The 25118-nt window shown below is 25.4% G+C and overlaps 1 protein-coding gene across 3 annotated transcripts in view; it reads left to right on the top strand.

Annotated features, from left to right (window-relative positions):
* LOC127288918 (synaptotagmin 1-like) overlaps positions 1-25118 on the top strand; it is a 28544-nt gene that overhangs the window by 1247 nt on the left and 2179 nt on the right. The window contains exons 2-10 of one of the 3 annotated variants that reach the window (XM_051316626.1): positions 18121-18247; positions 21061-21225; positions 21415-21560; positions 21646-21744; positions 21820-22014; positions 22075-22251; positions 22317-22568; positions 22655-22871; positions 24771-24857. In XM_051316626.1, coding sequence (XP_051172583.1) covers positions 18124-18247; positions 21061-21225; positions 21415-21560; positions 21646-21744; positions 21820-22014; positions 22075-22251; positions 22317-22568; positions 22655-22849 — 1353 coding nt within the window. In that variant the 5' untranslated portion in view covers positions 18121-18123 and the 3' untranslated portion in view covers positions 22850-22871; positions 24771-24857. Of the gene's footprint in view, positions 1-18120; positions 18248-21060; positions 21226-21414; positions 21561-21645; positions 21745-21819; positions 22015-22074; positions 22252-22316; positions 22569-22654; positions 22872-24770; positions 24858-25118 lie in introns of those variants that run through there. The other 2 variants (XM_051316627.1, XM_051316625.1) reach the window with 2 other exon arrangements.

Here is a 25118-nt window from a genome sequence, read left to right as displayed (position 1 = left end):
TCTTTTTTACAAAATTGTAACTACAGATAAAATAAAATATTATAAATAATTCGAAGAAAAAAAAGAATTTATAACTATTGTAAATTACAAAAAATTATTATTTTTCTTTATTTAATATTATTATTATTTTTTTTTCCTTTCTAAAAAAGAATTATACATAATTTATCTCATTAATTTTTCATCTTCTTTTTCTTTTTTTTCTTGTCTTTTAAGACATAATTAATACATATAGCTGGCGATTTTGCGATAAATATCGAAATTTCATTAGTTGATTCTAATGGACAATTTAAATTTTCCATTAGAATCAACCAATCCAGTATTCACGCACACCATTTTCTCATATTCGATATTAATATCGCAAAAAAAAAACTATTAATTAGGCCAATTCTACAATGATAAAATAAACTATTTTTTTTCCTGTGAAAATTAAAACATAAATAAATTTTTCATAAAATTACTATTTTAATTTGACATAACCTCTTTTCCAATATTCTGTGTCAAAAAAAAATTATGTTACGAACTTTTGTGAAATTTCTAAAAATCTTTTTTCTTCATTTTGATGTATCTAGAATCCTATAAGGAATAATTTATAATTTGTGCTAATGGTGGAATGAAAAAAAAGGTGGAGGGGGAGAATCAACTTTTTTTTTTCTTTTGGGGGAAAAGCATATATATATATGGGAATATTTAGAAGTATATATAACTAGAAAGTAACCGAAATTTGTTTATTATGAATACCTTTTATAATTATTTATATGTTGAAAAAAATATGGTTAATTTTTTTTTTATAAAATCTATTGTAGAAGCACCTTTATAAATCGATACTATTTATTTGATGGTGTAAGAAATATAAATATAAATTGACTCGCTGCCCACGCTACACACATATATACAAGAATTGTGATCTTTAAAAGATGTAGTTTCTTTAAAAAATCACCAGAGGAGCCAGTGAGACCATACAAGACATTTGTTATCTGACCCCTAACCTCAAAATAATTTATGCGCATGTTTAATTAGTAATGATACAATAATAATTTATTATTATTATTTATTTACTATTTATTTACTATTCATTTACTATTCATTAATTTATTATTTTTTTTATTAATTATTAATGTTTATTATAATTATTATTATTATTTATTATTATTACTATTATTCTTTTATACTCCCTAAATTTGAATTAGTTAAAAATAACAAGGTTAGAAGTTAACTTCATTTTTAGGTTATGATGGAAATTTTTAGTTTTCTCTGCATTTCTATATATAATTAAATGTTTTAGTCATTTGACTTATTTTTCCGTCATTTTTTCATTAATAAATATATTATAAACTAATAATTATATTTTTGTTAATAATAATTCGTTATTTTTTTTTACTAATCATAAAACAAAAAAGTAATTTCAAATTTTATTAACAATGAGTTATTTTTAACTAATTCAAAATTATTTTCTTTTCACAGTACATTGTGTATAATATATCGACATAAAATTTAAAATAGAATCGATTGATACCAAATTTAAAAACGTTTTAAAAATATTGTGTCATAGAGAGAATAATTAGAAAGAGTGGAAACTCAAACTTTTTTTATTATAGCCCACTCTGACGCGATGCTGAATTAATTAAAAACATGGTGAAAAGTACACAGTAAAAATTTTTGTTATAAAATATTTTTTATTTTATTTTATTATACATCCTGACAAGTGAAAAATAATTTTATAGTCACTGAAGTTGGTGATAATATAATAATAAATAAAAATTGTCAAAAAGCGTTCCTATTTATTTTTTACTTATATGTTATGAGGGTTCAATGGAAAAATTTCTTTGATTTAAAAAAAATTATTTCTTTACTTTTTTTTATTGACTCAAAGAAATATTTCTTTGATTCAAAGAAATTTTATTTTAGGTTAAAAACACTTAAAGAAAATATTTTTTTAATTTAAAAACACTTCTAAAAACTTCTTTTTGTAAAAGCAAAGATAACTTTCTTTAATTCAAACAAATTTCATGTTTGATTCAAAAAAGTGATTTTAAAGAAACGATTTTTTTGTTTTAAAGAAATCATTTTTTTTTGATATATTTTTTATAAAAAAATAACCTATGGAGAATATAATTTACATATGCTGAAATCACGTTCTTAATTATCACAAAATAAAACTTTTTTTAAAGTTATCTTATTTTGTGTGTACTTTACAAAAACTTAACAACAATTATACAGTATACATTAAAAGTTATTTATTTTTACTAACTCGGTCGATCGGTCGCATGTATAAATAAGAGAAAAAAGGGTGGGTCAGTTTAGCGCCATGCGCTATGTAACATTTTTTCTCTATACTTATACATAGAGGCGCCAAAAAAAAACTTATTAAAAAATTACATTTACCTTTAAAATTTAATGTATGAAAAAAAGTCAGCTCTTAACTTTTTATACACATTCTATGAAAAAAAAAGTTTTGTCAATGTAAATAAACATTAGGTTAATAGCATAAAAGTAAATGCTTGCGAAATTATCATTTCATAAAGAAACTAAACTTTTATTTAATTTTTTTTTAATTTAATATAAAATAGCAAAATATAAGTTTTTATTTTTTAATTAAATTAATTTTAATTAATTTAGAATAAAATAGCAAAATATAAGTATTTTACTTTTTAATTTAATAAATTTTATTTAATATGAAATAGCAAAATATCAGTTTCGGTTGTATTTAGAGGTTATGTTTTATTATGTCTATATATTTCAGAAACAAAAAAATTAAAAAAAAATTTTTCTTGTGATAGACAAACTTTTTTAGATTAATAAAAAATAATAAATATTCAGAAAGTTATAAAAATGTATTTTTTTTATTTAATATTTAGAGTGTAATCACATGAAACCGTAAAGCGTTAAATTTTGTAAGTAGACTGTGAGTGCGAGAGAAGGACAAACGTATATCATTATCTCTTTCATACTCTCATGATATCTAGTTACAAAATTTGATACTTTATGGCCTCCATGTGTATTCACCTTTAAATATAATTTGCGGGAATTTTCGAATCTTACTTTTGTCATCAATATTATAAAGTGACTCTTTTTTTTATATTCTTTCGAACTTTATTGGTCTTTCAGTAACTTTTAAAGACACCTCAACTAACTTCTTTGTCTTTATTAACTTCTCCTACATCTTTCCTTATATATCCTGCAAAGAATTTTAACGAGTTTTATATATACACTTGCTCTATATTTTTAAAAACTATTTTATAACTATTTTTTTTAGTTTTTAGTACAATATTTTTAAAAAATAAAAACATTTTCATTGTTTTTATTTCTATACTAAATATCTATTTATTATTATTTTTTTATTATTAATGTTTTTTTAAATATTATTTTTTATTCATTATTATTATTATTACTTTTATTATTATTATTATTGTTAATTGTTAATATTTTTAATATTAAAAATTTTTTTTATTTACACATAATTTTTTGCTTCTCTTTTTTTTAAATATCTAATATATTTTCATTGCGCCTTTCGAGCTTTTTCAATTTATTTTACTTTCACATGAATTATTTTTATTCTTCTCTCTTTCTATAATTACGAATTAAAAATATAATAATTATACACGCTTTTCAAAAACCTACTTGTTTTCATTTACTGTTTCTGTCATATAATCGATAATTATATTATTTTCCTGTTTTTTTGTATAGTCATATCTCTACCATTTCTATTTGTTTTGCTTTTTAAGAATATTTATTTTTTATTTAAAAAAATTTTTTTTTCCATTTTCTATAATTAATTTTCGTTTTCTTTTTCGATCAATTTTCTTTATAAATAAATTTTATATGTATTAATTTACAACGGTTTTTTTGTTTTTATTTTTCAACTCAAATTTAATTATTTAATATTTTTTTTCCTTCTAGCATGACAGAGCTACAATATTTTTTTTTTTAATTAATTAATCTTTAGATAAATATATAAATAGAAATTTACAATGAAATGAACAATAAAATAGTTTTTTTAAATGATTAATAACAATATAATAATTTTTACTATTACTGACCAAAAAAACTTTACTTTACAAAGCTGATTTACGCGATAATTGACAAAAATTAAATAGCATGATAGCAGTATTTTTAGGTTAGGATTCTTGCGAATTGATAGAGTTACCAACCTTGTAAATCAAAACTATATAGATAATGGCGCTAAATTTAAAAATTGTTGAAATAAATTGACGATAATTGATAAAATTAAACAGCAGAATTTTTAAGTTAGAATTCTTGTAAATTGACAAGTAGAATTATCAATCTTGTCAATCAAAACTAAATAGATAATGGCGCTAAAATTTAAAATTTTAGAACGAAAGATATATATTTTCACCCTTGTTGGTGGGTTTCCATTGTCCCCACTCGTCATTTGTCATAATTCTACTACCGCACCCTGCTCTAGTGAAAATTTAGTGACATTATAGTAACTTTTAATTAACAATAAAGTCACTACATTTTCACTAGAGCAGGGTGCGGTAGTTGATGAGAATTATCACAAATGGCGAATGGGGACAATAAAAAGTGGGGACAAATAATCCACAGGAAAAATTCCCCACTCTCAGATAAAATTTCTTAAGGCTATTCTACAATACTTTCTTTATATTGGTAACTTTAAAAATTCCCCAAAAAATAAAATTACATAAATTACTAAACCACGATAAATGAAATTTTGGTAAATTTGTCCAATGACGCATTTAATTAGTTAAATAAACAAATATTACTAATTGTAACATAACCTACAAAATAAATGTTTTTTTTTCCCTATATAAACAAATTCAAAATGATAATAGAATCATTTTAATCAATTTAGAGTTTGTTTGAAAGTTTCTTTTTTCCAATCTTTATTCTATAATCGTTAGTTGTTAATTATATTGAGAAAAAAAAATAAAGCTTCTTATATATTTAAAGTAGAATTGCTGAGCACTTATTTTGGATCTTTTTTCCCTCTAATCTGGATTAAACGAGACGTGCGAGGCTTTTCACACCGACGAAGGAAAATAATACGACCTATCATTCCCGCATATATATATATATATATATATATATATATATATATATATATATATATATATATATATATAATACCCGCTATTTTCTTCTTCTCAACTTGTCCGTTTCCCTCAGCAATGCAATTATCTTCTCTCTTTGAGAAAAACACTTATAAATTTCCCTTTCATCTTCAAAAAAAAAAGAAAAAAAATTCCATTCCATTAACAAAATTATCTTAAATCTTATATTTACTTACTTTTTGATTTTCTTTCATTTGTCAATTAGAATGAAAATTTTTTATATTTCCCCGCTTTATTAAAATTGGAAATTTTTTTTTCTTTTTTAATTTATTTTAGGAAAATTTTTGTGTAAAAAATTTGATAACATTTTTTTAAAGAATTATTAATAATTTAATTTCATAAATAAATTTATAAATTAAAACTATTTTATTTTTTTTTTTCTATAATATGATTCAAAGTCTGCGATATCAATTAAAAAAAAAAAAAATTTCCGCCATATTGGATCAGCCATTTTGAATAATAAAAAACTAACATTGGATTCGTAATAAATTAATTTTTTTCTCAATAGACAATGATAAACAAGGAAATTTTTTTAACTCCTAAACACCTTAGAAAAATTATAAACATTTTAAAAATAAATTAAGTGTGAAAATAAATAAATAATAAAATATAAAGATAAATATTGATATATATTGAATGCAAGTGATATAAGAATTTAATTATATAAATAACTTTAATATAAATTGATAGGTAATTATTTTTTTATATTTTATTTAAATTTTATTTAAGTATATAAATTTTTCCATATTTGTATGGAATAAATATTTTTCCTTCTTTTTTCACTATTTGCCAAATAAAAAAAAGGGACAAAGAAATTAAACGTTGGCTATTTTTAATGTTTCCATTAAAAAAAATTTGTTTATTATATACATTTCCTATGAATGTACTTTGTGAATAGCATCCTCATATGGTAAATAAAAAAAAAGTTTACAACCTTCGTCGTCGAATAAAAATATAATAAAAAATTAACAAAACTGGACGTTTTTTTTTGTCCAACAAACAAAGAAAACTTTATGATTTTAAAAAAATTTTATGGCCTGTATTGTTAAAAAGTTTGATATGCAATAACTAAATATATATATATATATATATATATATATATATCGATGTTTATGATATATGTAGGTCATTCGATGTATATGCGAGTATATGGGATAAACATATATATAAAAAGTTTGAAGCCATTGACAAAACCAGAAGGGCGTCTGTACAGAAATTTACAAGGGGCATTCCCCTAACAAATATTTTTTATGACCTAAATATACACCCTTCTTGAAATTGATTTTCAATTCACGAAACTAAGTATAACTATTTTCTTTTATGTTTCTTATCATTTTCTTCAATGAGCAACTAATTTTTCACACTGATATATATTCTTAATTTTACACGAAAAAAAAATATTTCTTTACTTTTGTTTTGAAATATTTCTTTGATATTTTACGAAATTTTTTATTTGAATCAAAAAAAAAAAATTTTTTTATTTAAAAAAAATATCAGAAAATCATATATTATTGTAACTTTTAGATTTTATCACGAAAATCTGATTCAATCTTATGTATATACATTAAAATCCAATTTAATTATAGCAAAAGAAATAAAATTTTTAAAAATTAATTTTCGAAAAATTTTATAAGAAGATAATATATCAAATATTCATTTTATTCTTGAATACTGATTATAATTTAAACTTTTATAAAGTACAAAATTATGAATAAAAAGCGCGGATTCAATTTGAACTTTAAGAATAAGATCTGAATTGGAGAAATATTAAGGAATGATTTTAAACTTCTTACTGAACTTTTTGAAAGTTGACATTATATATATACAAATATATAAATATATATTTCTACCACAGTCATATTGCGTGACTATGGGTTAATATTCTTGGGGGATTACTTATACATTGGCGAGGGAAAGAAATCAGGTCGTCCAGATGAAAACTTAAAAATGTTTTTTTTTTTTTTTTTCACTGACAATGCTTGACCTTTGGAAAAGACGAGATTTTCATAAGTTTAAAGATATCTAAAAGTAGTCATTGGAGAATTCTAGAGCATTTTATATTTAAAATTTTATTTAATAAGTTTAAACAAATTTTATATTAAAAATTACAAAATCAAAAATTTATTTAAAACACCGTCCGACACGATTTTTCACACACGAAAAAATCAATGATTTTCAGAAACTTAGGACCATAGAAAAGATACCCGTGTCTGGCCGTTTTGCTAGATCAGGTCATTTTTTGCTTTTAGGGGTAAAAACAACCATTAAATGAAAGGTGATAGGAAATCTTGTACAAATTAATAATTTTTTATGAAACCTGGTATCTCGGGGTTTTCCGGGTCGCTGATTACGAATCTGATGTCAGATTTTCAAAATTCAAAATGGCGAATCCAATATGGCGGTCGAAATTTATAAAAATTCACTACTTCATTTGAAAGTTGTTACTTAGGGGTTTTTGGGGTCGCTGATTACGAATATAATAATTAATTATAAAAAATAATTAATATTTATAAATTTCGACCGCCATATTGGATCCGCCATTTTGAATTTTCGAAATCTGACATCATATTCGTTATCAGCGACCCCAAAAACTTTAAAGTAACAAGTTTCAAGTAAATTCGATGAACTTTTATAAATTTCGACCGCCATATAGAATCCGCCATTTTGAATTTTAAAAATCTGACATCATATTCGTAATCAGCGACCCCAAAAATCCCTAAGTAACAACTTTCAAATGAATTGGTGAATTTTTATAAATTTCGACCGCCAAATTGGATCCGCCATTTTGAATTTTGAAAATCTGACATCAGATTCGTAATCAGCGACCCGGAAAACCCCGAGATACCAGGTTTCATAAAAAATTATTAATTTCTACAAGATTTCCTATCACCTTTCATTTATGGGTTGTTTTTACCCCTAAAAGCAAAAAATGACCTGATCTAGGGTGTTTTCGACGTCGACGCTCTGAGTGTTCTGAAAGTGTTAAGTGGTTCTCAACCAATATTAAAAATTATGATTAGCCATAACTTATTATGATTGGCTAAAGCATGCTAAAAGTGACATGTTTGTGATACGGGCTGCAGTTTTAGGTGATGTGCACAAAAAAGGGTGTGTTATTTGCATGCTTTATTTGAAATTGGATGCGTTCGGGCTGTGCTCGTGCTCTGGTTTCTCAATCTTGTTTAATAAACCGAGCGTGTTTTCTGAGTGCGAAAGTAAATAACGGAAAATTTTCAAAAATGGCAAATTTAAACCCTGAAGTCAATTACATTAACGCTATAGGAATTGTACAAAATCTTGTTAAAATATAAATAAAATAAATAAAAAATAAATAAAATAAATAAGATAAATAAAATAAAAAATATAAATATTACATTAAAATTAATACTTACTCGTATCAACGTTCGTTACGTCGCATGAAATGCGACCATTATTCTTGAATAATGTTTTATTGTTCTTTAAAACTAAATCATTTAAAATTATTCTTTCCTCCATGATGCAACAGCGTGGTCTTCACCGGTCTTGAAAGCGTAATGAGAAGATTGCATTGGATTAGGTTAGGTTAAATTAGGTTAAATACACTAAAATAATAAAATGTGGTTGAGAACCTTTTCGAGCTCTTAGAGCGCTCAGAGTGTCAACGTCGAAAACACCCCTAGCAAAACGGCCAGACACGGGTATCTTTTTTTTGGTCCTAGTTTCTGAAAATCATTGATTTTTTCATGTGTGAAAAAAAAAAGTTGAATTTTGTCGGACGGTGAAATAATTTAAAGGTGTTGGAGGTATATTAAAAAAAAAATTGACAATTATTTTCATGGGGATAAAACGCAATGTTAAAATAAATGCAGAGCACTATAATTAACATTATTAATTTTTAATATTTAATAATTATTTTAGAATTAGAATAATAAAAGAAAAAAATTACTGAAAAGTGAATTTATTATCTCTATCCTAATTTAATATTTCATTATCTATTTTTATTAAAAATTATAAATAAAAATTATTTATTTATAATATAAATGTCATTATATTACTTACAAATAATAGCTACAAATAAGCATCGAATTAAATTTCCATTCGCCAAAATACCACAAAAAAAAGCTAAAACACAACACCTTAGACATTATATTCAATGATAAAAAATCTATTTTACTTTGATTCTTATATTTTCCTTAATATTTATTTGCGAATATATTTTTGAAATTTATTTACATAATATTTTGACAGCGAAATTAAATTACATTCATTAAATTAAAAAGAAATAAAAGAAAAATTATTTTCTAACCTACAAAATTTTCTAATTCGGTATTAAGATGCATAGAAAAATTTTCGAATTTTAAAATTGCTACTTATCGACGATTATTATCAATTTTGTCACTTTTTGATTTTAATCTCACTTATACCTTTATTTTTTTTTAACTTCGTCGGTATTTATTTAGAAAGATCGCTTTGTTTACTTTTCGTCATAAAAATACTCGTGTCAGACAAAATGTCCCGATGTTGTCAAGTACTGCTGGAGTCATAAAGCGACCATTTTGTACGTTCCCAACCCTGGTAGAAAATGACTTAGGCTGTGTTTACAAAACCGCGTTCGAACGCTGCATTTCACGTTGAATAAGAGAAAGAAAGTATACTTTTATTCTTGTTACAACAATCGCTTTCAAAAAACCGTTTGAGGAATTTATTTCAAATTATTGATGTAAATAATAATAACAACATAAAGAGAGGAAACTCGTATGGCTAAAAAAAGTGTTGAGCTTCTAAAATATTGACCAAATTAAAGAACCCCGCACCATTTACATGAGAATTTGGGGTCCGGTGAAATTTTCTGCAACTTTGAACTTTTGTAGTTTTTGACCTCCTGAACAATAAATGTAAATGCCAAAATTCCAAAAAATGGACAGATTTTTTTAAAAATTGAGGTTTAAGTTTAAAAAATTATGTTAAAAGCGAAAAAAAATTCAAAAATGAGTAAAACCAAAACAACTAAACAAACTTTCTTAAAACTCGTTAAAAAAATAATTTTTAAAACTTTTTTGGCATCCGGTATTTTGAATTTTGAAAAACTAACATCGAATTTGTAATTAGCGACCCCGAAAACCCCTGAGTAACAAGATTTAAGGGAATTCAATGTATTTAAAAAAATCGTCGGCCATTTTGGATCCGCCATTTTGGATTTTCAAAAATTGACATCGAATTCGTAATGAGCGACCCCGAAAACCCTCGAGTAGCGAGTTTTAAGACCGTTTGTTTACTTCTTTTGGTTTTACTCATTTTTGAATTTTTTTCGCTTGTAACACTATTTTTTAAACTTAAACCTCAATTTTTAAAAAAATCTGTCCATTTTTTTGAATTTTGCCATTTACATTTTTTGTTCAGGAGGTCAAAAACTACAAAATTATAAAGTTGCAGAAAATTTCACCGGACCCCAAATTCCCATGTAAATGGTGCGGGGTTCTTTCAAAGTTATATACAATTCGATGCTTCTAAATTTCTATCATTTAGAATATCGAACAAATAAAATGTCGATTATTTAGAATTTCGACCAAATAAAATTTTGACTTAAAGTAATTCGATCAATTAAATTTTCGACCTTTTTAATATTTTTGGGAAAAATCAAGCTTTGATAATAATTCTATTTACTAAATTTTCATGTGTAATTTTTTTTTTTATTGAAATTATAATAAAATGAAATAATAATTTACATTGTAGATTATATGTTTACCATATGCTAGCACAAAAAGGTAAATTTTCATTTTCACTGTATAAATTTAAGAAAAAAATTTAATTTTCCAATTTCAAACTTCAAATAAGATTTACAATAAATTTAAATTTAAAATTTGCGATATAAGAAAAAGTGGAGCGTATTTTCAAATTGCAATAACGCACTAATGAACTTATTAAATTAATTATAAATGAAAGAACATATATTAGAGTATATTATATGAGGATTCGAATTTCAGTGTTCTTATAATATTTTTCAATGTCATACAAGTTGCCGTGACCTTCAATGAAAGAATCGCACGTGCATTCAGAGAAAACTGAGGCAACGAAAAATGGAAATTCATATGGCAAAAAGAAAAAACGAGATTATAAAATTAATATTTTCATTTCATTAATTAATTTACTAAAAAATTACATTTTAGTTTTAAAAAAAATGAATTAAGAATTAATTAATTAAGAATAAAAATAAATCAATGTACTAAAATAATTAATAATTAATATAATATTAATTTTTATTAAAAATATATAAATTTGTAAAAATAAATGAAAAAATAAATATTAATAAAAAACAAATACATATTTAACCGATATTAAATTTATTTACATTTATTTAATATTTTTTTTATTTAATTTTAGATTTAATTTATATTTTTCACTTTTATAATATTCTTTTTTTTTTTTTTCTAAAAATAGTCTTTTCTAAAAAGGTATATAAAAACTTTTTCTGAGAAAATTGGACTTTGACTTTTTCCCTTGGGCTCAGAAACTCGATACACTTTTTTTTTTTTTTCTCGAACACCCCTTTCTTCTTTCTTATAAACTCAGTCATTCGACTATAACTATCTTTAGAAACCCTACGTTTATGAATGAACTACTATAAAGGGGATCATTGATTTATTCACTTGGGAGTAAAAGTGAACCAGTTTTAAAAAATTAATCAATTTAGAAAAAAAATTAATTTTACCTTTTTCACAAAAAAGAATTAAATTTTTTTTTTTTTGAAATAATTTTTTTCACATTTAAAAAATTTTGATAATTTTATTACAATTATTATAACTTGTTTTTATATAATTAAACAATTTTTTTTGATGGAAATTTAATTAATTAAAAATCATTTTTTAGTTATTAATTCAATTTTCGGATGTTTGAAAAAATTATGTTTTTCCAAAGTCCTTTTTTTTGTAATTTTTTTGATTAGTTTTTAAAATTAGTTTTTAGTTTCCGTTGTAATTTAGTTTTTGTTGGAATTATTTTCTAAAATATTTTTTGTTTTTTTATTAAATTTCTTTTATTCAATAAATAAATATTACAAGTATAATAAGTTTAAAAAAAGAAATTGATCTAAAGTAAATCCATTTTTAAAAATATTTTATATAATGACCCCATTTTCGAGAATAACTTTTCATCCCCTCCAGAAACGCGCGTCTCTCTCAGTAGATAACGCTTGAAATTATCTCTTATATACGATCTTTCATTTGATACTCGGTTTTGTAACCGCTCTGGGGAAATCTTTCAGTTTCAAGGGATGAAAAGACTTTTCAAAAAAAAAACGTCTGTTTATTTTTTTTTTTACACGAGAGAATAGATTATATATACTTGAAACAAGCATTTTTGCGGAAATATAATTTTTAAATTTACCTTTGAGGACTGTGAAAAAAAATTTAATTATTCTATGGCTTTTAAAAACAAAATTCCAATTGAAATTAAAATTATTCTAATTTATAAAAATAATTAAATTAAATTAAAAAAAAAATTAAAACTAAAATTTTTTTTTAAAATTTAAAAAAATGAAAAATTTTAATTATAAATAAAAATAAAAACATTGTCAAACGTAAGTATGCTTTTTTCGAACAAAAGTACGTATAATGTTCCCGTCTGACCGGACTGTAGTTGTTCTACTGATTTTAGAAATCCACTGGAAAATAAGTGTCTGAACAATCTGAGCACACAAGGCCGTAATTATCGATTTTAAACCTCCCAAGTAGATATAACCATTTATGGTGAGACACATTCTGACTGATGCTAAAAAAATCCCAACAATTTTTTTTTCATTTAATAAAAAATGTTTTTTTTATAATTATTTTATTAATAAATAATTATTTCTTGATAATTAATCTTTTAACAGAAAATAATTTAAAAAATTAAATAATAATAATAATAACGATTATTTTTATATAATATAATATGCAAAAATTAAAAATATGTGCCAAATTTCTGCTCACTAGGTCAAAAAGTTAAAAATATAATAATTATATTAATAATAATAATAACCGAATATTAATAATAAGACAAACTTATTTTCCAGTGGATTTCTAAAAATCATAATAACATTAATAATAAATAATTTTATAATAAAAAGGTCAATACAGTGTTTTTTTTATTTACTTTTTAGTTATTAATATTATTATTATTATTAGTTATAATAGTTTTTTTTTAAATTTTATTATATTTATTTATTATTATTATTATTTATTTATTTATTATAAAATTATAAAAAAAGTAATTTTAAATAAAAAGTAAATATTAATAAAAAAAAATAAATATTAAAATAAGATGGAAATTAATTGTTGTATATAATTGACATCAGAATTTTAATAATATAATAAAAAAAATTAATGGATAATAATTTTAATCGTCAATATGAAATTGAGTAGGTCGCAATAACAAGTATAATTTCGTTTATGAATGATCTGCCATGAAAAGCGCTAATTCAATGAAAATGCAATTGAAAGCATTTCAAGCCCCATCTCTTCTTCCGTCGTCCTCTCTCGTCATCAGCCATTTAAATTGGCTGTCGATCTTTATGGAAAAATTTTTCTCATATTTTCCGTTCTCTTCCATCATCGCTTTTTTTTCTCTACAACCTTTTTGAATATCACATATACAAAACACGCACTTCACATGTTATTGATTTCGTGTCCTTATATGGACATTAATATAATATAATATAATATAATATAATATAATATAATATAATATAATATAATATAATATAATATAATATAATATAATATAATATAATATAATATAATATAATATAATATAATATAATATAATATAATATAATATAATATAATATAATATAATATAATATAATATAATATAATATAATATAATATAATATAATATAATATAATATAATATAATATAATATAATATAATATAATATAATATAATATAATATAATATAATATAATATAATATAATATAATATAATATAATATGATTTGCAAAAATAAAATATGTGCCAAATTTCTGCTCTCTAGGTCAAAATGATTCAATTCTAAAGAGGAGGGAGAGTATTAATGGCATTCAAAAACAATGTTTGCAATAAGTTCAGTTTATAGTCACTTTGTCTTAATTTATATTTATTCAGAAATTTTTTTATCGTTAAAAATAAAAAAATTTTTTTTTTTCAGAAAAAATTATAATAATAATTTTTATTATAGTTGCTGTGAAACGATGCGCGTTAATAAAAATGCCTTATTCACTGTATTAAATAATAATTGTTTCAATCGATGGATTCGATTTGTAAATTCATTTCGATTTGCCTTTGGGCTGTTTCCAATAATTTTGAATCAATATTTTATTAGTAACAATGTGAAAATGTAGTTGCTCTGATATATAAAGTGGAGTAAAAATATCAGTCTTGTTTAAATTATTATTGAAAATGTTCTTTTAACACTATTACGTAATATATAGGAGAAAATAAATTTAATGTGACTCGAAGAAGAAAATTGAATTCAAATATTTTTTTAATTTAAATTGGAAAATAATTCTCGTTTTTATATAATGAATCCTTTGAAATATTATATTTTTTTTTAAATTTTAAACCTTTATATAGTTATAGCTTAATTATATTTTTCTTTTATTTGAATTACAGAAATTTTAATTAGAAACAAAAGACATTCTTTTTTTTTAAATAAATATTTTATTCCTAACGAATTTTTATATAAATAAATTTTTCTAAAAATAAATTTTTATGCAAATGATTAAAGTTTTGTATAAATAAATAAATATATAAATTTTTTTATTTTCATTTTTTAAAATTATTTATTAATTTAACATTTGTACAATATATTTTTATCTTTGAAAAAAATCTCAGCTCCACAAAGAATCGAACATTAGATATATTGCAATTCGTGATCATTGACCACTTGATCAAGCATAATTTCACAAAAAATTTTCAATTCTTGTCTATAGCAAATTTAATTTTTATGTTGAGAACAGAAAAAAATAACGAAGTTTATCCAATAATGTAAAAAAAAATATTATTATTATTATATTTTGAACTTTTTGACCTACAGAGCAGAAATTTGTAACATATTTTATTTTTGCCCACAATATTGTATAATTATATAATAATTATCCTTAAATTTATTATTATTATTATTATTATTATTATTATTATATTTTGAACTTTTTGACCTGCAGAGCATAAATTTGGCACACATTTTATCTTTGCATATTTTATTATATAAAAATCTTTATTATTTTATATTATTAAGATCCCCTAATAACACAAGATATCTTGGGATATATTGATAATATCCCGCAGATATCCTAGGGATGTCCTATGGATATCAAAAGGATCTCTTAAGGATATCCAAAAAACCGGCGGTTTGGATATCCTTTGGATATCCCATGGATATATGAGGATATACATTGGATATCCCTTGGATATATGAGGATATTCATTAGATATCCCATGGATATCCCATGGATACCTGAGGATATCCACTAGATATCTTCTGGATATCTCTATAGACTTTCATAAATGTCCTCCAGATATCCCACAGATATCATCAGGATATCCCATAGATATCGTCAGGATATCCCATAGATATCGTCAGGATATCCCACAGATATTTTCAGGATATTCTCAGTATATCTTCTGGATGTCAAGAAGATATTCTCAGGATACTGTTTTTAAAGTCATTATGAGGCTACGAGTGAGAATATTCTGTGAATTAAATTTTATATAAATAAAATAAAATGCAACTTGTTTTTTCGAGAAAGTTGTTTAATTTGAAAAATTATTAACTAATTTTTTTCTCATTCGTGATTCATTCCTTTATTCATATGCTTAATATTGTAAGAAAATAAATTGGCTTTAAACAAATATAAATTCTTCCCCGCAAATAACGAATAACTATTAATATTAATATTATACATTAAGTGCATGAGTTTATTTAAAAACTTTGAAAAATGCGTTTCAAATCTTCATTTAAAATAAATTAGAAGCTCATAAGATTTTTGTTTTTATTATATTATTATATTCATTATATTAGCTTAACAATTTTAACCTTTAAAAATATATGTTGAGATATTAAATATCCCGTGAATATCCTAAGAATATCCCACGGACATCCTGAGGATATCCCATGGATATCCTGCGATATAATATCCAATAGATATTTTGTGGATGTCTTAGGGATATCCTGTGGATATCCTATGGATGTCCTGTTGATGTCCCACAGACCGGCGGTTTGGATATCCTAGGGATATCCCAAGATATCCTGGGGACCATGGTAGGATATCGACCATTGATATGGATATCCTAGGGATATATGGATATCCTAGGGATATCCTTTTGTTATGAGGGGATGTTATTAAGATATTATTAAAAGAATAATTGGTTTTTAGGTACAAAAATACTTTTTCCTAAGCTTTGTTATAAACTATTATATTCCAAAGGAACATTTGACATTTGAAGCAAAAAAAAATAAAATAAAATAAGAGCAAAATTTATAAAAAATTTTCAATAAGCTTTCTTTTTGCGACAAAAGGAGGAAAAAAAATGAGATTCAATAAAAAATATATTTTATGAAATATTGAATATTATGAGTAGATTATTATTGAAATCATTTTGCCTATAATATGCGGTCTAATACATATATATATATTTGGTGTGTTAAAATCCAATATTAAATATGGGGAGTAAAAGTGACGTAAGAAGATAAGAGAGTGTATAGCTCATAACCATTGCACGAAGAGATAGGGGAAAAAAAGGAAGGAAAGGAAATGTATATATATAGAGAGAGAGAGAGAGTGTCAGCTTGAACAATCAAAAAGGGTGAGGGCGGTAAGAGAATGAGGGATTTAAGAGCGGGGTGAAGGGTGTGTATAGTTGAAGTTGGTGGATAGCTCAAAAAAAAGGAAAGAAACATGCTTTGTATGTGTGTGTGTGATGGTTGATGGGAGGGTTGAGAGAGGAGAAAGAGGGGAAGGAGAGAGGAATGTATCAAGATATATTAGAAGGTGGGAAAAGTTATCGAAACCCAGGCAGCCGAGGGTTACTCTCGCTATACGACCTTGCAGTCAATGTCAGAGACTTTAAGGGGGACACAATGGAAAAGTGGAAAATTCTCTTCGTTTCTATAGTTTTTCCTTTTTTTTAATCTCTTACGTTTTTTTTTTTTTTTAATTTGAATTTCAAAAAATACTATAAAATTACAGAAAATGGCAAGATAAAGAAATTTTTTTTACTAGTATATAATGATCTTTAAAATAGGGTTTTCACTTTAGAATTAAAAAAAAAATGAATTGTAAATACTTTGTAAGAGAAAGATATTTTAAATTTTCGCGCCAAATTTGTTTTTAGGTTATGATTACCACAAGCGCTGATGGCATAAACGTCGAAAAAATTTTTGATACATAACCTAAAATTTAAATAAATTAACGTAAAATATTATTATTATTATTAGTATTATTATTTGTTGTTATTATTATTACGGATTATTATTGTTTTTATTATTTATTGAATATAAAAAAATTGTTGTGAATTAATAAAGAGACAATGGTGATTCTATAAAAATAGAATAATATTGCCAGAGTGATAAGTGCGTCACTAGGTCTCATCGAATTTTGTGGTCAGTCAATTAACTCCAAACCGGTCATCGTAACATGAACTTGACCACAGAGTTTACACGATGAAGACAATAATGCTTGCTGACAATTACATATCAAGGCAAAATGTTGCATTATGTATCACGTTTCCTATCTAAATTATAAATTAAAATTAAAAATTATCAATTTTCTGAATTTTCATTTGTATATTATATATATTTATTTTTAGTTGCATAAAAATACTAATAATAATTTTTAATTAGTAAATAATGACTTTAAGTCCCAAGTAACAAGTATTTAGCGAATTTGATCAATTAAAAAAAAAAAAATTGTCCATATTGGATCCGCCATTTTGAATTTTTAAAAACTGACATTGATTCGTGATCAGAGACTCTATGTGATTTCATTAAAACGTTAGTATAATTAATAATTAATAGATTTTTTTTTCTTTTTTCAGAAAATGCCTGTAATAAGGTTAAAAAGAGCTGGTGAGGTTCCAGCCACAGAAATACCACTTGCAGAAATACCAAAACCTGTCTCTTTTCGAGCGAATACTAATGGAACAATGGAAGGACCGTTACCAGGTAATATTAAAAATTTACAATATATTTTTTTTATTCAATTCGTCACTTAAAATCTAAATACAACCATTTTCTATAAAATTGAAAATAAGATCATAATAAAAAACAAAAAATTCTAAACTGTACGTGGATTAAAATATTTTTCGAATTTATATTTAAATTTACCGCGAGAAACCAAAAGAATAACTGCAACAAAAAACAAAACCTATAAAATAAATTAATAGCCATTAAAATTGTCAAACTATAAAAGTACTTTTATTTCCAAAAGAGAAGTGATATAAAAAAAATTCTCAATTGTCTAATTTTTTTTTTTTTTTTTTTTTTTTAATTGATTAGAGTAGTCTATTGATTATAGAAAAAGATTGTGACTATAGAAGAAATTGGTTTTATTCAAAAAATAAATATATAATTTGCTTTCTTTTACCATTATACATCTGTTCATATATATATATATACTACTGTCAATAATTCCTTAGCAGACCATTATTCAGACGACATTTATCAAATTACTAAAGTCATGTATATATGTCTTTGGTAAAATGATTTTAATGTCACAAAGTATTAAAAAGTTTTACCTGAAATGGATAGAAATTTCTCTCTGTCATGGACAAAGACAAAATACAAAAAAAAACCAGATAATTCAGACTAAAGATGTTCAAGGTAACGTAGTGAGAAAGTACAAAAATTATATAAAAGAACTTTAACTGCAATATTGGATCGGACATTTTTATTTTTGAAATCTGACATTTAATTCGTAATCAGCGACCACAAAAACAACAAAATAACAAGTTTCGCGTAAATCTGAACGATTTTCAGTTTTTTTAACCGCCATATTGAATTCGCCATTTTTTATTTTCAAAATCTGACTTCAAATTCGTTATCAGCGCCCCCGAAAACCCCCGATTAACATGTTTCACGTCAAACCGAACGATTTTCGATTTTGTGTCCGCCATATTGGATCCGCCATTTTGGATTTTTGAAATCTGACTTTAATTTCGTAATCAGCGACCACAAAAACCCTCGAATAACAAGTTCTGCGTAAATCCAGACGATTTTAAATTCTTCGTTCGGCATATTGAAGCCGCCTTTTTTGATTTTTGAAATCTGATTTCAAATTCGTAATCAGCGACTACAAAAACCCCAGAGTAAACGCCATTTTGGATCCGCCATTTTGTATTTATGAAATATGACTTCCAATTCGTAATCAGCCACCCAGAGTAACAAGTTTCGCGTCAATCTGAACGATTTTCAGTTTTTTAATCGCCATATTGAATCCGCCATTTTTTGTTTTCGAAATCTGACTTCAAATTCGTAATCAGCGCCCCCGAAAACCCCCGATTAATAAGTTTCACGTCAAAACGAACGATTTTCGATTTTGTGTCTGCCATATTCGATCCGCCATTTTGGGTTTTTGAAATCTGACTTCGTATTCGTAATCAGCAACCCCGAGAATCCCCGAGTGACAAAATTCATGTCAATCCAAAAGTTTTTTTAATATTGCGTCCGCCATATTGGAGCCGACATTTTGGATTTTTGAAATCTGACTTTAATTTCGTAATCAGCGACCACAAAAACCCTCGAATAACAAGTTCTGCGTAAATCCGGACGATTTTCAATTCTTCTTTCGGCATATTGAAGCCGCCTTTTTTGATTTTTGAATTCTGATTTCAAATTCGTAATCAGCGACTACAAAAACCCCAGAGTAAACGCCATTTTAGATCCGCCATTTTGTATTTATGAAATATGACTTCTAATCCGTAATCAGCGACCCAGAGTAACAAGTTTCGCGAAAATCAGAACGATTTTCGATTTTCCGTTCTTTATATTTCAGCCGACATTTTGGATTTTTTAAATCTGACTTCAAATTCATAATCAACGGCCCCAAAAACTCCTAAGTAACATAAGTTTCATGTTAATTCGAACAATTTTTTATTTTTGCATCCGCCATATTGGATCTACTATTGTGAATGTATGACATTGGCGAAAAAAAAATAGGTTACTTACAACAAAAACCGATGATTTGGATAGATCCTTTAATAAATTGCAGCGTTTTAAATCGTCCGAATGGAAAACTGTGAGATATTCTAATACCTTGAAAAATTTCTCAGTTTCTCCGTAGAATTTACTGATCATATGATAAATGATGAATTATGTCATCTTGATAAGAGAAAAAAGACCCTCTATTATCTACTGATCGAGTGATGGGAAGTTCTTTGCAATAAGTCATTTTGGAACAGAAGGAATTACTAAAGAAGAATTTTGCATTTAAATTGTAGAACAAAAAATCTCGATGATCTTAATGCGTAAACACTATTTAATAGATTATTATAATGATAATTATAATTATCTTTCAGATCAGATTAACTAATATACGAAAATTATGAGCAAATCGTAGAGGTAACTTTGTAGTAAAAGAGCAGATTGTTTACAGAGAGGAAGAGATTAGTTAGGAACAAAAACGTAGTTTAACGATTGATTTCTCCTAGCTCTGAATATAAATTTAGTGAAAAAAAAGTTAGTTCCTCTCATGAGGAGCAGGATAATTCCCTAAAGCTCAACAAATGTATTCGTTAGCAGAAAAAGAAGGACAGGCGAAAATTCTGACCATTGGAACTCCCACAACACTCACTTTCTGTTAATTCTGAATTCGGTCAGATAAGATTTCTGATAAATAATATTTCTGCTGAAGATTATAAAAACTTTTGTTCATTCGATATTTTGTCACCGATACTTTTGATCAATACAAAAGTTTGCTATCGAATATTAAAGACTAAATTTATTTTCAACAGAAATTTCTAATTATTAATTTGTTTTAGCTCCGAATCCGGTGGTGGATATAATAACCAGTACTCCAAGTAGTACCAGTGTTCCAACGACAACAAAAGCGACTGAGACTGCAGTGGAGAAAGTAAGCGATGTCACCAAAGAAATAGCTGAAGAAATGGGTATTCCAACATGGGGATTAGTTGCAATAATTATCGGTAAGTATTTTCCAAATTTTGTATCTTTGGATATAAAGATGAAATAGTAGTTTTTGAAAACGATTCCAAATAAGGAATTAGAAAAATATCTGTTGAACCACTGCACTTTTTTGCAAACAGTTAATTTTCCGAAAGTCTGCAATTTGGGATAATTTAGAAATAATTAAAAAACTAATTTTCATTATTTAGCCGTTGGAGCCATAATCATAGGAATTTGCTTTTGCTGTATACGACGATGTTGTCGTAAAAGAAGATCGAAGGATGGAAAAAAGGGTCTTAAAGGAGCTGTAGATTTAAAATCAGTACAACTATTAGGTGGCACTTATAAAGACAAGGTATGTATTCGCTATTCCAAGCTTGCAAATTAGTCATTAGACGCTTCTTTTTTTACATTCGTGGAATTCTCTCGGATATGAATAGGTTCAGCCGGATATGGAAGAATTGACGGACAATGCAGAGGAACCAGATGAGGCGGAAAGTAAGCAAAGCGAAGTGAAACTCGGAAAACTACAGTACAAAGTAAGATTTTTAGGAAATGCATTATTACTTTTTTAATTCAGTTCAATTTTAATTTCTATTTTAATATTTTTACAGCTCGAATACGATTTTAATTCGAATAGTTTGTCAGTGACTGTAATACAAGCTGAAGAATTACCAGCTTTAGATATGGGAGGTACTTCTGATCCTTATGTGAAAGTTTATCTTCTGCCTGATAAGAAAAAGAAATTCGAGACTAAAGTCCATAGAAAAACATTAAATCCAGTGTTTAATGAAACATTTACATTTAAGGTAATATAATCTATTTAAAATAACAATTAAAATTGTTTCTAATTTGGCATTTTTTCATAGGGTGTGCCATACGCTGATGCAATGAACAAAACGCTTGTTTTTGCCATATTTGATTTCGATAGGTTCTCAAAACATGACCAAATTGGAGAAGTTAAAGTTCCACTTTGTCAAATTGATCTTGCGCAAACTATTGAAGAATGGCGGGAATTACAGAGCGTTGAAGGAGAAGGAGGACAGGTAATTTAGTTACTTAAAAATTTCATTTTTTCAATTCTTTAAACGAACAATTGAAATTTTTCCAGGACAATAAACTTGGTGACATTTGTTTCTCGCTACGTTATGTGCCAACAGCTGGTAAATTGACAGTGGTTATTTTGGAAGCAAAAAATCTGAAGAAAATGGACGTTGGTGGTCTTTCTGATCCATATGTGAAAATTGCATTGATGCAAAATGGAAAGAGGCTAAAGAAAAAGAAGACATCTATAAAGAAATGCACACTCAATCCATATTACAACGAATCCTTTTCCTTCGAGGTTCCCTTTGAACAGATTCAGGTGAGGGGAGAAATGAATAAAAAATCTTCAAGCTATTTATTATTTGGTTTTGAATTCTAATTTTTTTTTGGGAATTTAATTTACAGAAAGTGCAATTAATGGTAACGGTAGTGGATTACGATCGTATTGGTACATCAGAACCTATTGGAAAAGTTGTTCTTGGTTATAATGCGAGCGGAACGGAACTTAGACATTGGTCAGATATGTTAGCGTCTCCGCGACGTCCTATCGCTCAATGGCATACGCTTAAAGATCCTGAAGATGGCGATAAGAAGGACTAAAGAGACTCTATTACGTTCTAAGGTAGCAAAAAATTTAAATTTAATAAATTAACGAGACTATAATAATTAATGTTTACCAAATTAATCGAAATTAATAAAACAAAATAAAATCAATAACATTTTAAATAAGCAAGGATCAAAAATTACCAACGATTTAACGTTAGCACAAAGAGAAAAATTTATAAAAAAATTATAAAAATAATTTTCTTTATTATCCAAATTAAATGAAAATCGATCCACGAGACTACTGATAATTATACAGATATGTACGATTTCGAAAATTAAAATTTTGTTCAAAAAAATTGCTGACAAATCGTAACTTTCTTTATATGCACTTTGGAAATTTAATTTTTCACTTCGTAAAATTAATTTTACCATTCTCAAAATTGTTTCTAGTGTAAAGAAAAAATTACTGAAAAATGAATTTATTATCTATTCAATGATAAAAAAATCTATTTTACTTTAATTCTTATTTTCTCCTTAATATTTATTTGCGAATATATTTTTGAAATTTATTAACGTAATATTTTGACAACAAAATTAAATTACATTTATTAAATTAAAAAGAAATAAAAGAAAACATATTTTCTAACCTACAAAATTTTCTAAAAAAATGCATTAAGATATGCGCATGAATTTACAAAAAATTTCGAATTATAAAATTACTACTTATCGACGATTATTATCAATTTTGTTACTTTTTGATTTTAATCTCACTTATACCTTTACTTTTTGAACTTCGTCGGTATTTATTTAGAAAGATCGCTTTGTTTATACTTTTCGTCGTTTTTCGTGCTAAAAACAAAATTTGATTCTCCAATAGCACAGGCACACAAAAAATAAAAAGTTGTTTGGCCGAGACACTACACTAGTCTATTTTCATGTATTTTTTCACGCTGAATCCGAATCCGAAGTCAGAATTATCAGATTGGCTCTTATTTTTGAGATAAACTCAAAAAACTGCTCAGAAAGAAAAATAAAATCAAAAAGTTAAAAAATTTTTGAATGTCACTGCGATAGTGTAATTCCATGTATTTTTTGTCGCTGAATCCGAATCCAAAGTCAGAATTGTTAGATTCGCTCAAATTTTTGAGATAATTGAAAAAAAACACAAGTAACAAAAACCTCAAAATACTCAAAATCAGTTTTTTGGAATTATCTTCCAAATTTGAGCCAATCTGTCAATTCTGACTTCGAATTCGGATTCAGCGTGAAAAACTACATGAAAATGCACTATCGTAGTGTTTCGGCAAAGAAAATTTCTTTGAGCTAAAATCGCCAAAAACTGATAAAAATTCTGAATTAGGGGCACAGATAATTTTTTTTGCCGAAACACTACGATAGTGCATTTTCATGTAGTTTTTCACGCTGAATCCGAATTCGAAGTCAGAATTGACAGATTGGCTCAAATTTGGAAGATAATTCCAAAAAACTGATTTTGAGTATTTTGAGTTTTTTGTTACTTGTGTTTTTTTTCAATTATCTCAAAAATTTGAGCGAATCTAACAATTCTGACTTTGGATTCGGATTCAGCGACAAAACATACATGGAATTACACTATCGCAGTGACATTCAAAAATTTTTTAACTTTTTGATTTTATTTTTCTTTCTGAGCAGTTTTTTGAGTTTATCTCAAAAATAAGAGCCAATCTGATAATTCTGACTTCGGATTCGGATTCAGCGTGAAAAAATACATGAAAATAGACTAGTGTAGTGTCTCGGCCAAACAACTTTTTATTTTTTGTGTGCCTGTGTAGTTTTTCAAATTCATAAATATGATTATCATTTAGCTTTTCTCATTGAATATTTATTTTATTTGTATTATATTACGGACTTCGGATAAAAATACAGTAAATTTAATATACACAGAATAAATTTTAATTTAAAATCATCTTTTAACGATAAGCGAATAATTTTTTAGGTTACGTTTCGTGTTAAAATTTTATTGTCAAAAAAAATGATCAGTGGAACATCCAAATTGTGACACTTTGCAAAGAGAGGTAGCTTTTTTCGTTACATGGCAGGGAACTATAATAAGAGAAAAGCAGGGTGCAGCAAGTGTCAAAAATATAAAATTATGTCATATTTCAAACGTTCTACCCGATTTCAAGTGGATGCACCCATTCTAAACTAACCCTTAAGTTTAAATCAAACATAATTTTGATTTAAAGAAATAATATTTTTGAATGAATGTGTTACAGATATTTTCCATATATTAAAATAAAGCATACAAATTGTGTGTTAAATTAAACAAAATCATTCTCTATAT

The sequence above is a fragment of the Leptopilina boulardi genome, unplaced genomic scaffold (assembly GCF_019393585.1).
Source record: "Leptopilina boulardi isolate dan_hultmark-lab unplaced genomic scaffold, ZJU_Lbou_2.1 LbouV2_399, whole genome shotgun sequence".
In the NCBI taxonomy this organism is placed as follows: domain Eukaryota; kingdom Metazoa; phylum Arthropoda; class Insecta; order Hymenoptera; family Figitidae; genus Leptopilina; species Leptopilina boulardi.
This window is presented reverse-complemented; position numbering and strand designations above follow the sequence as displayed.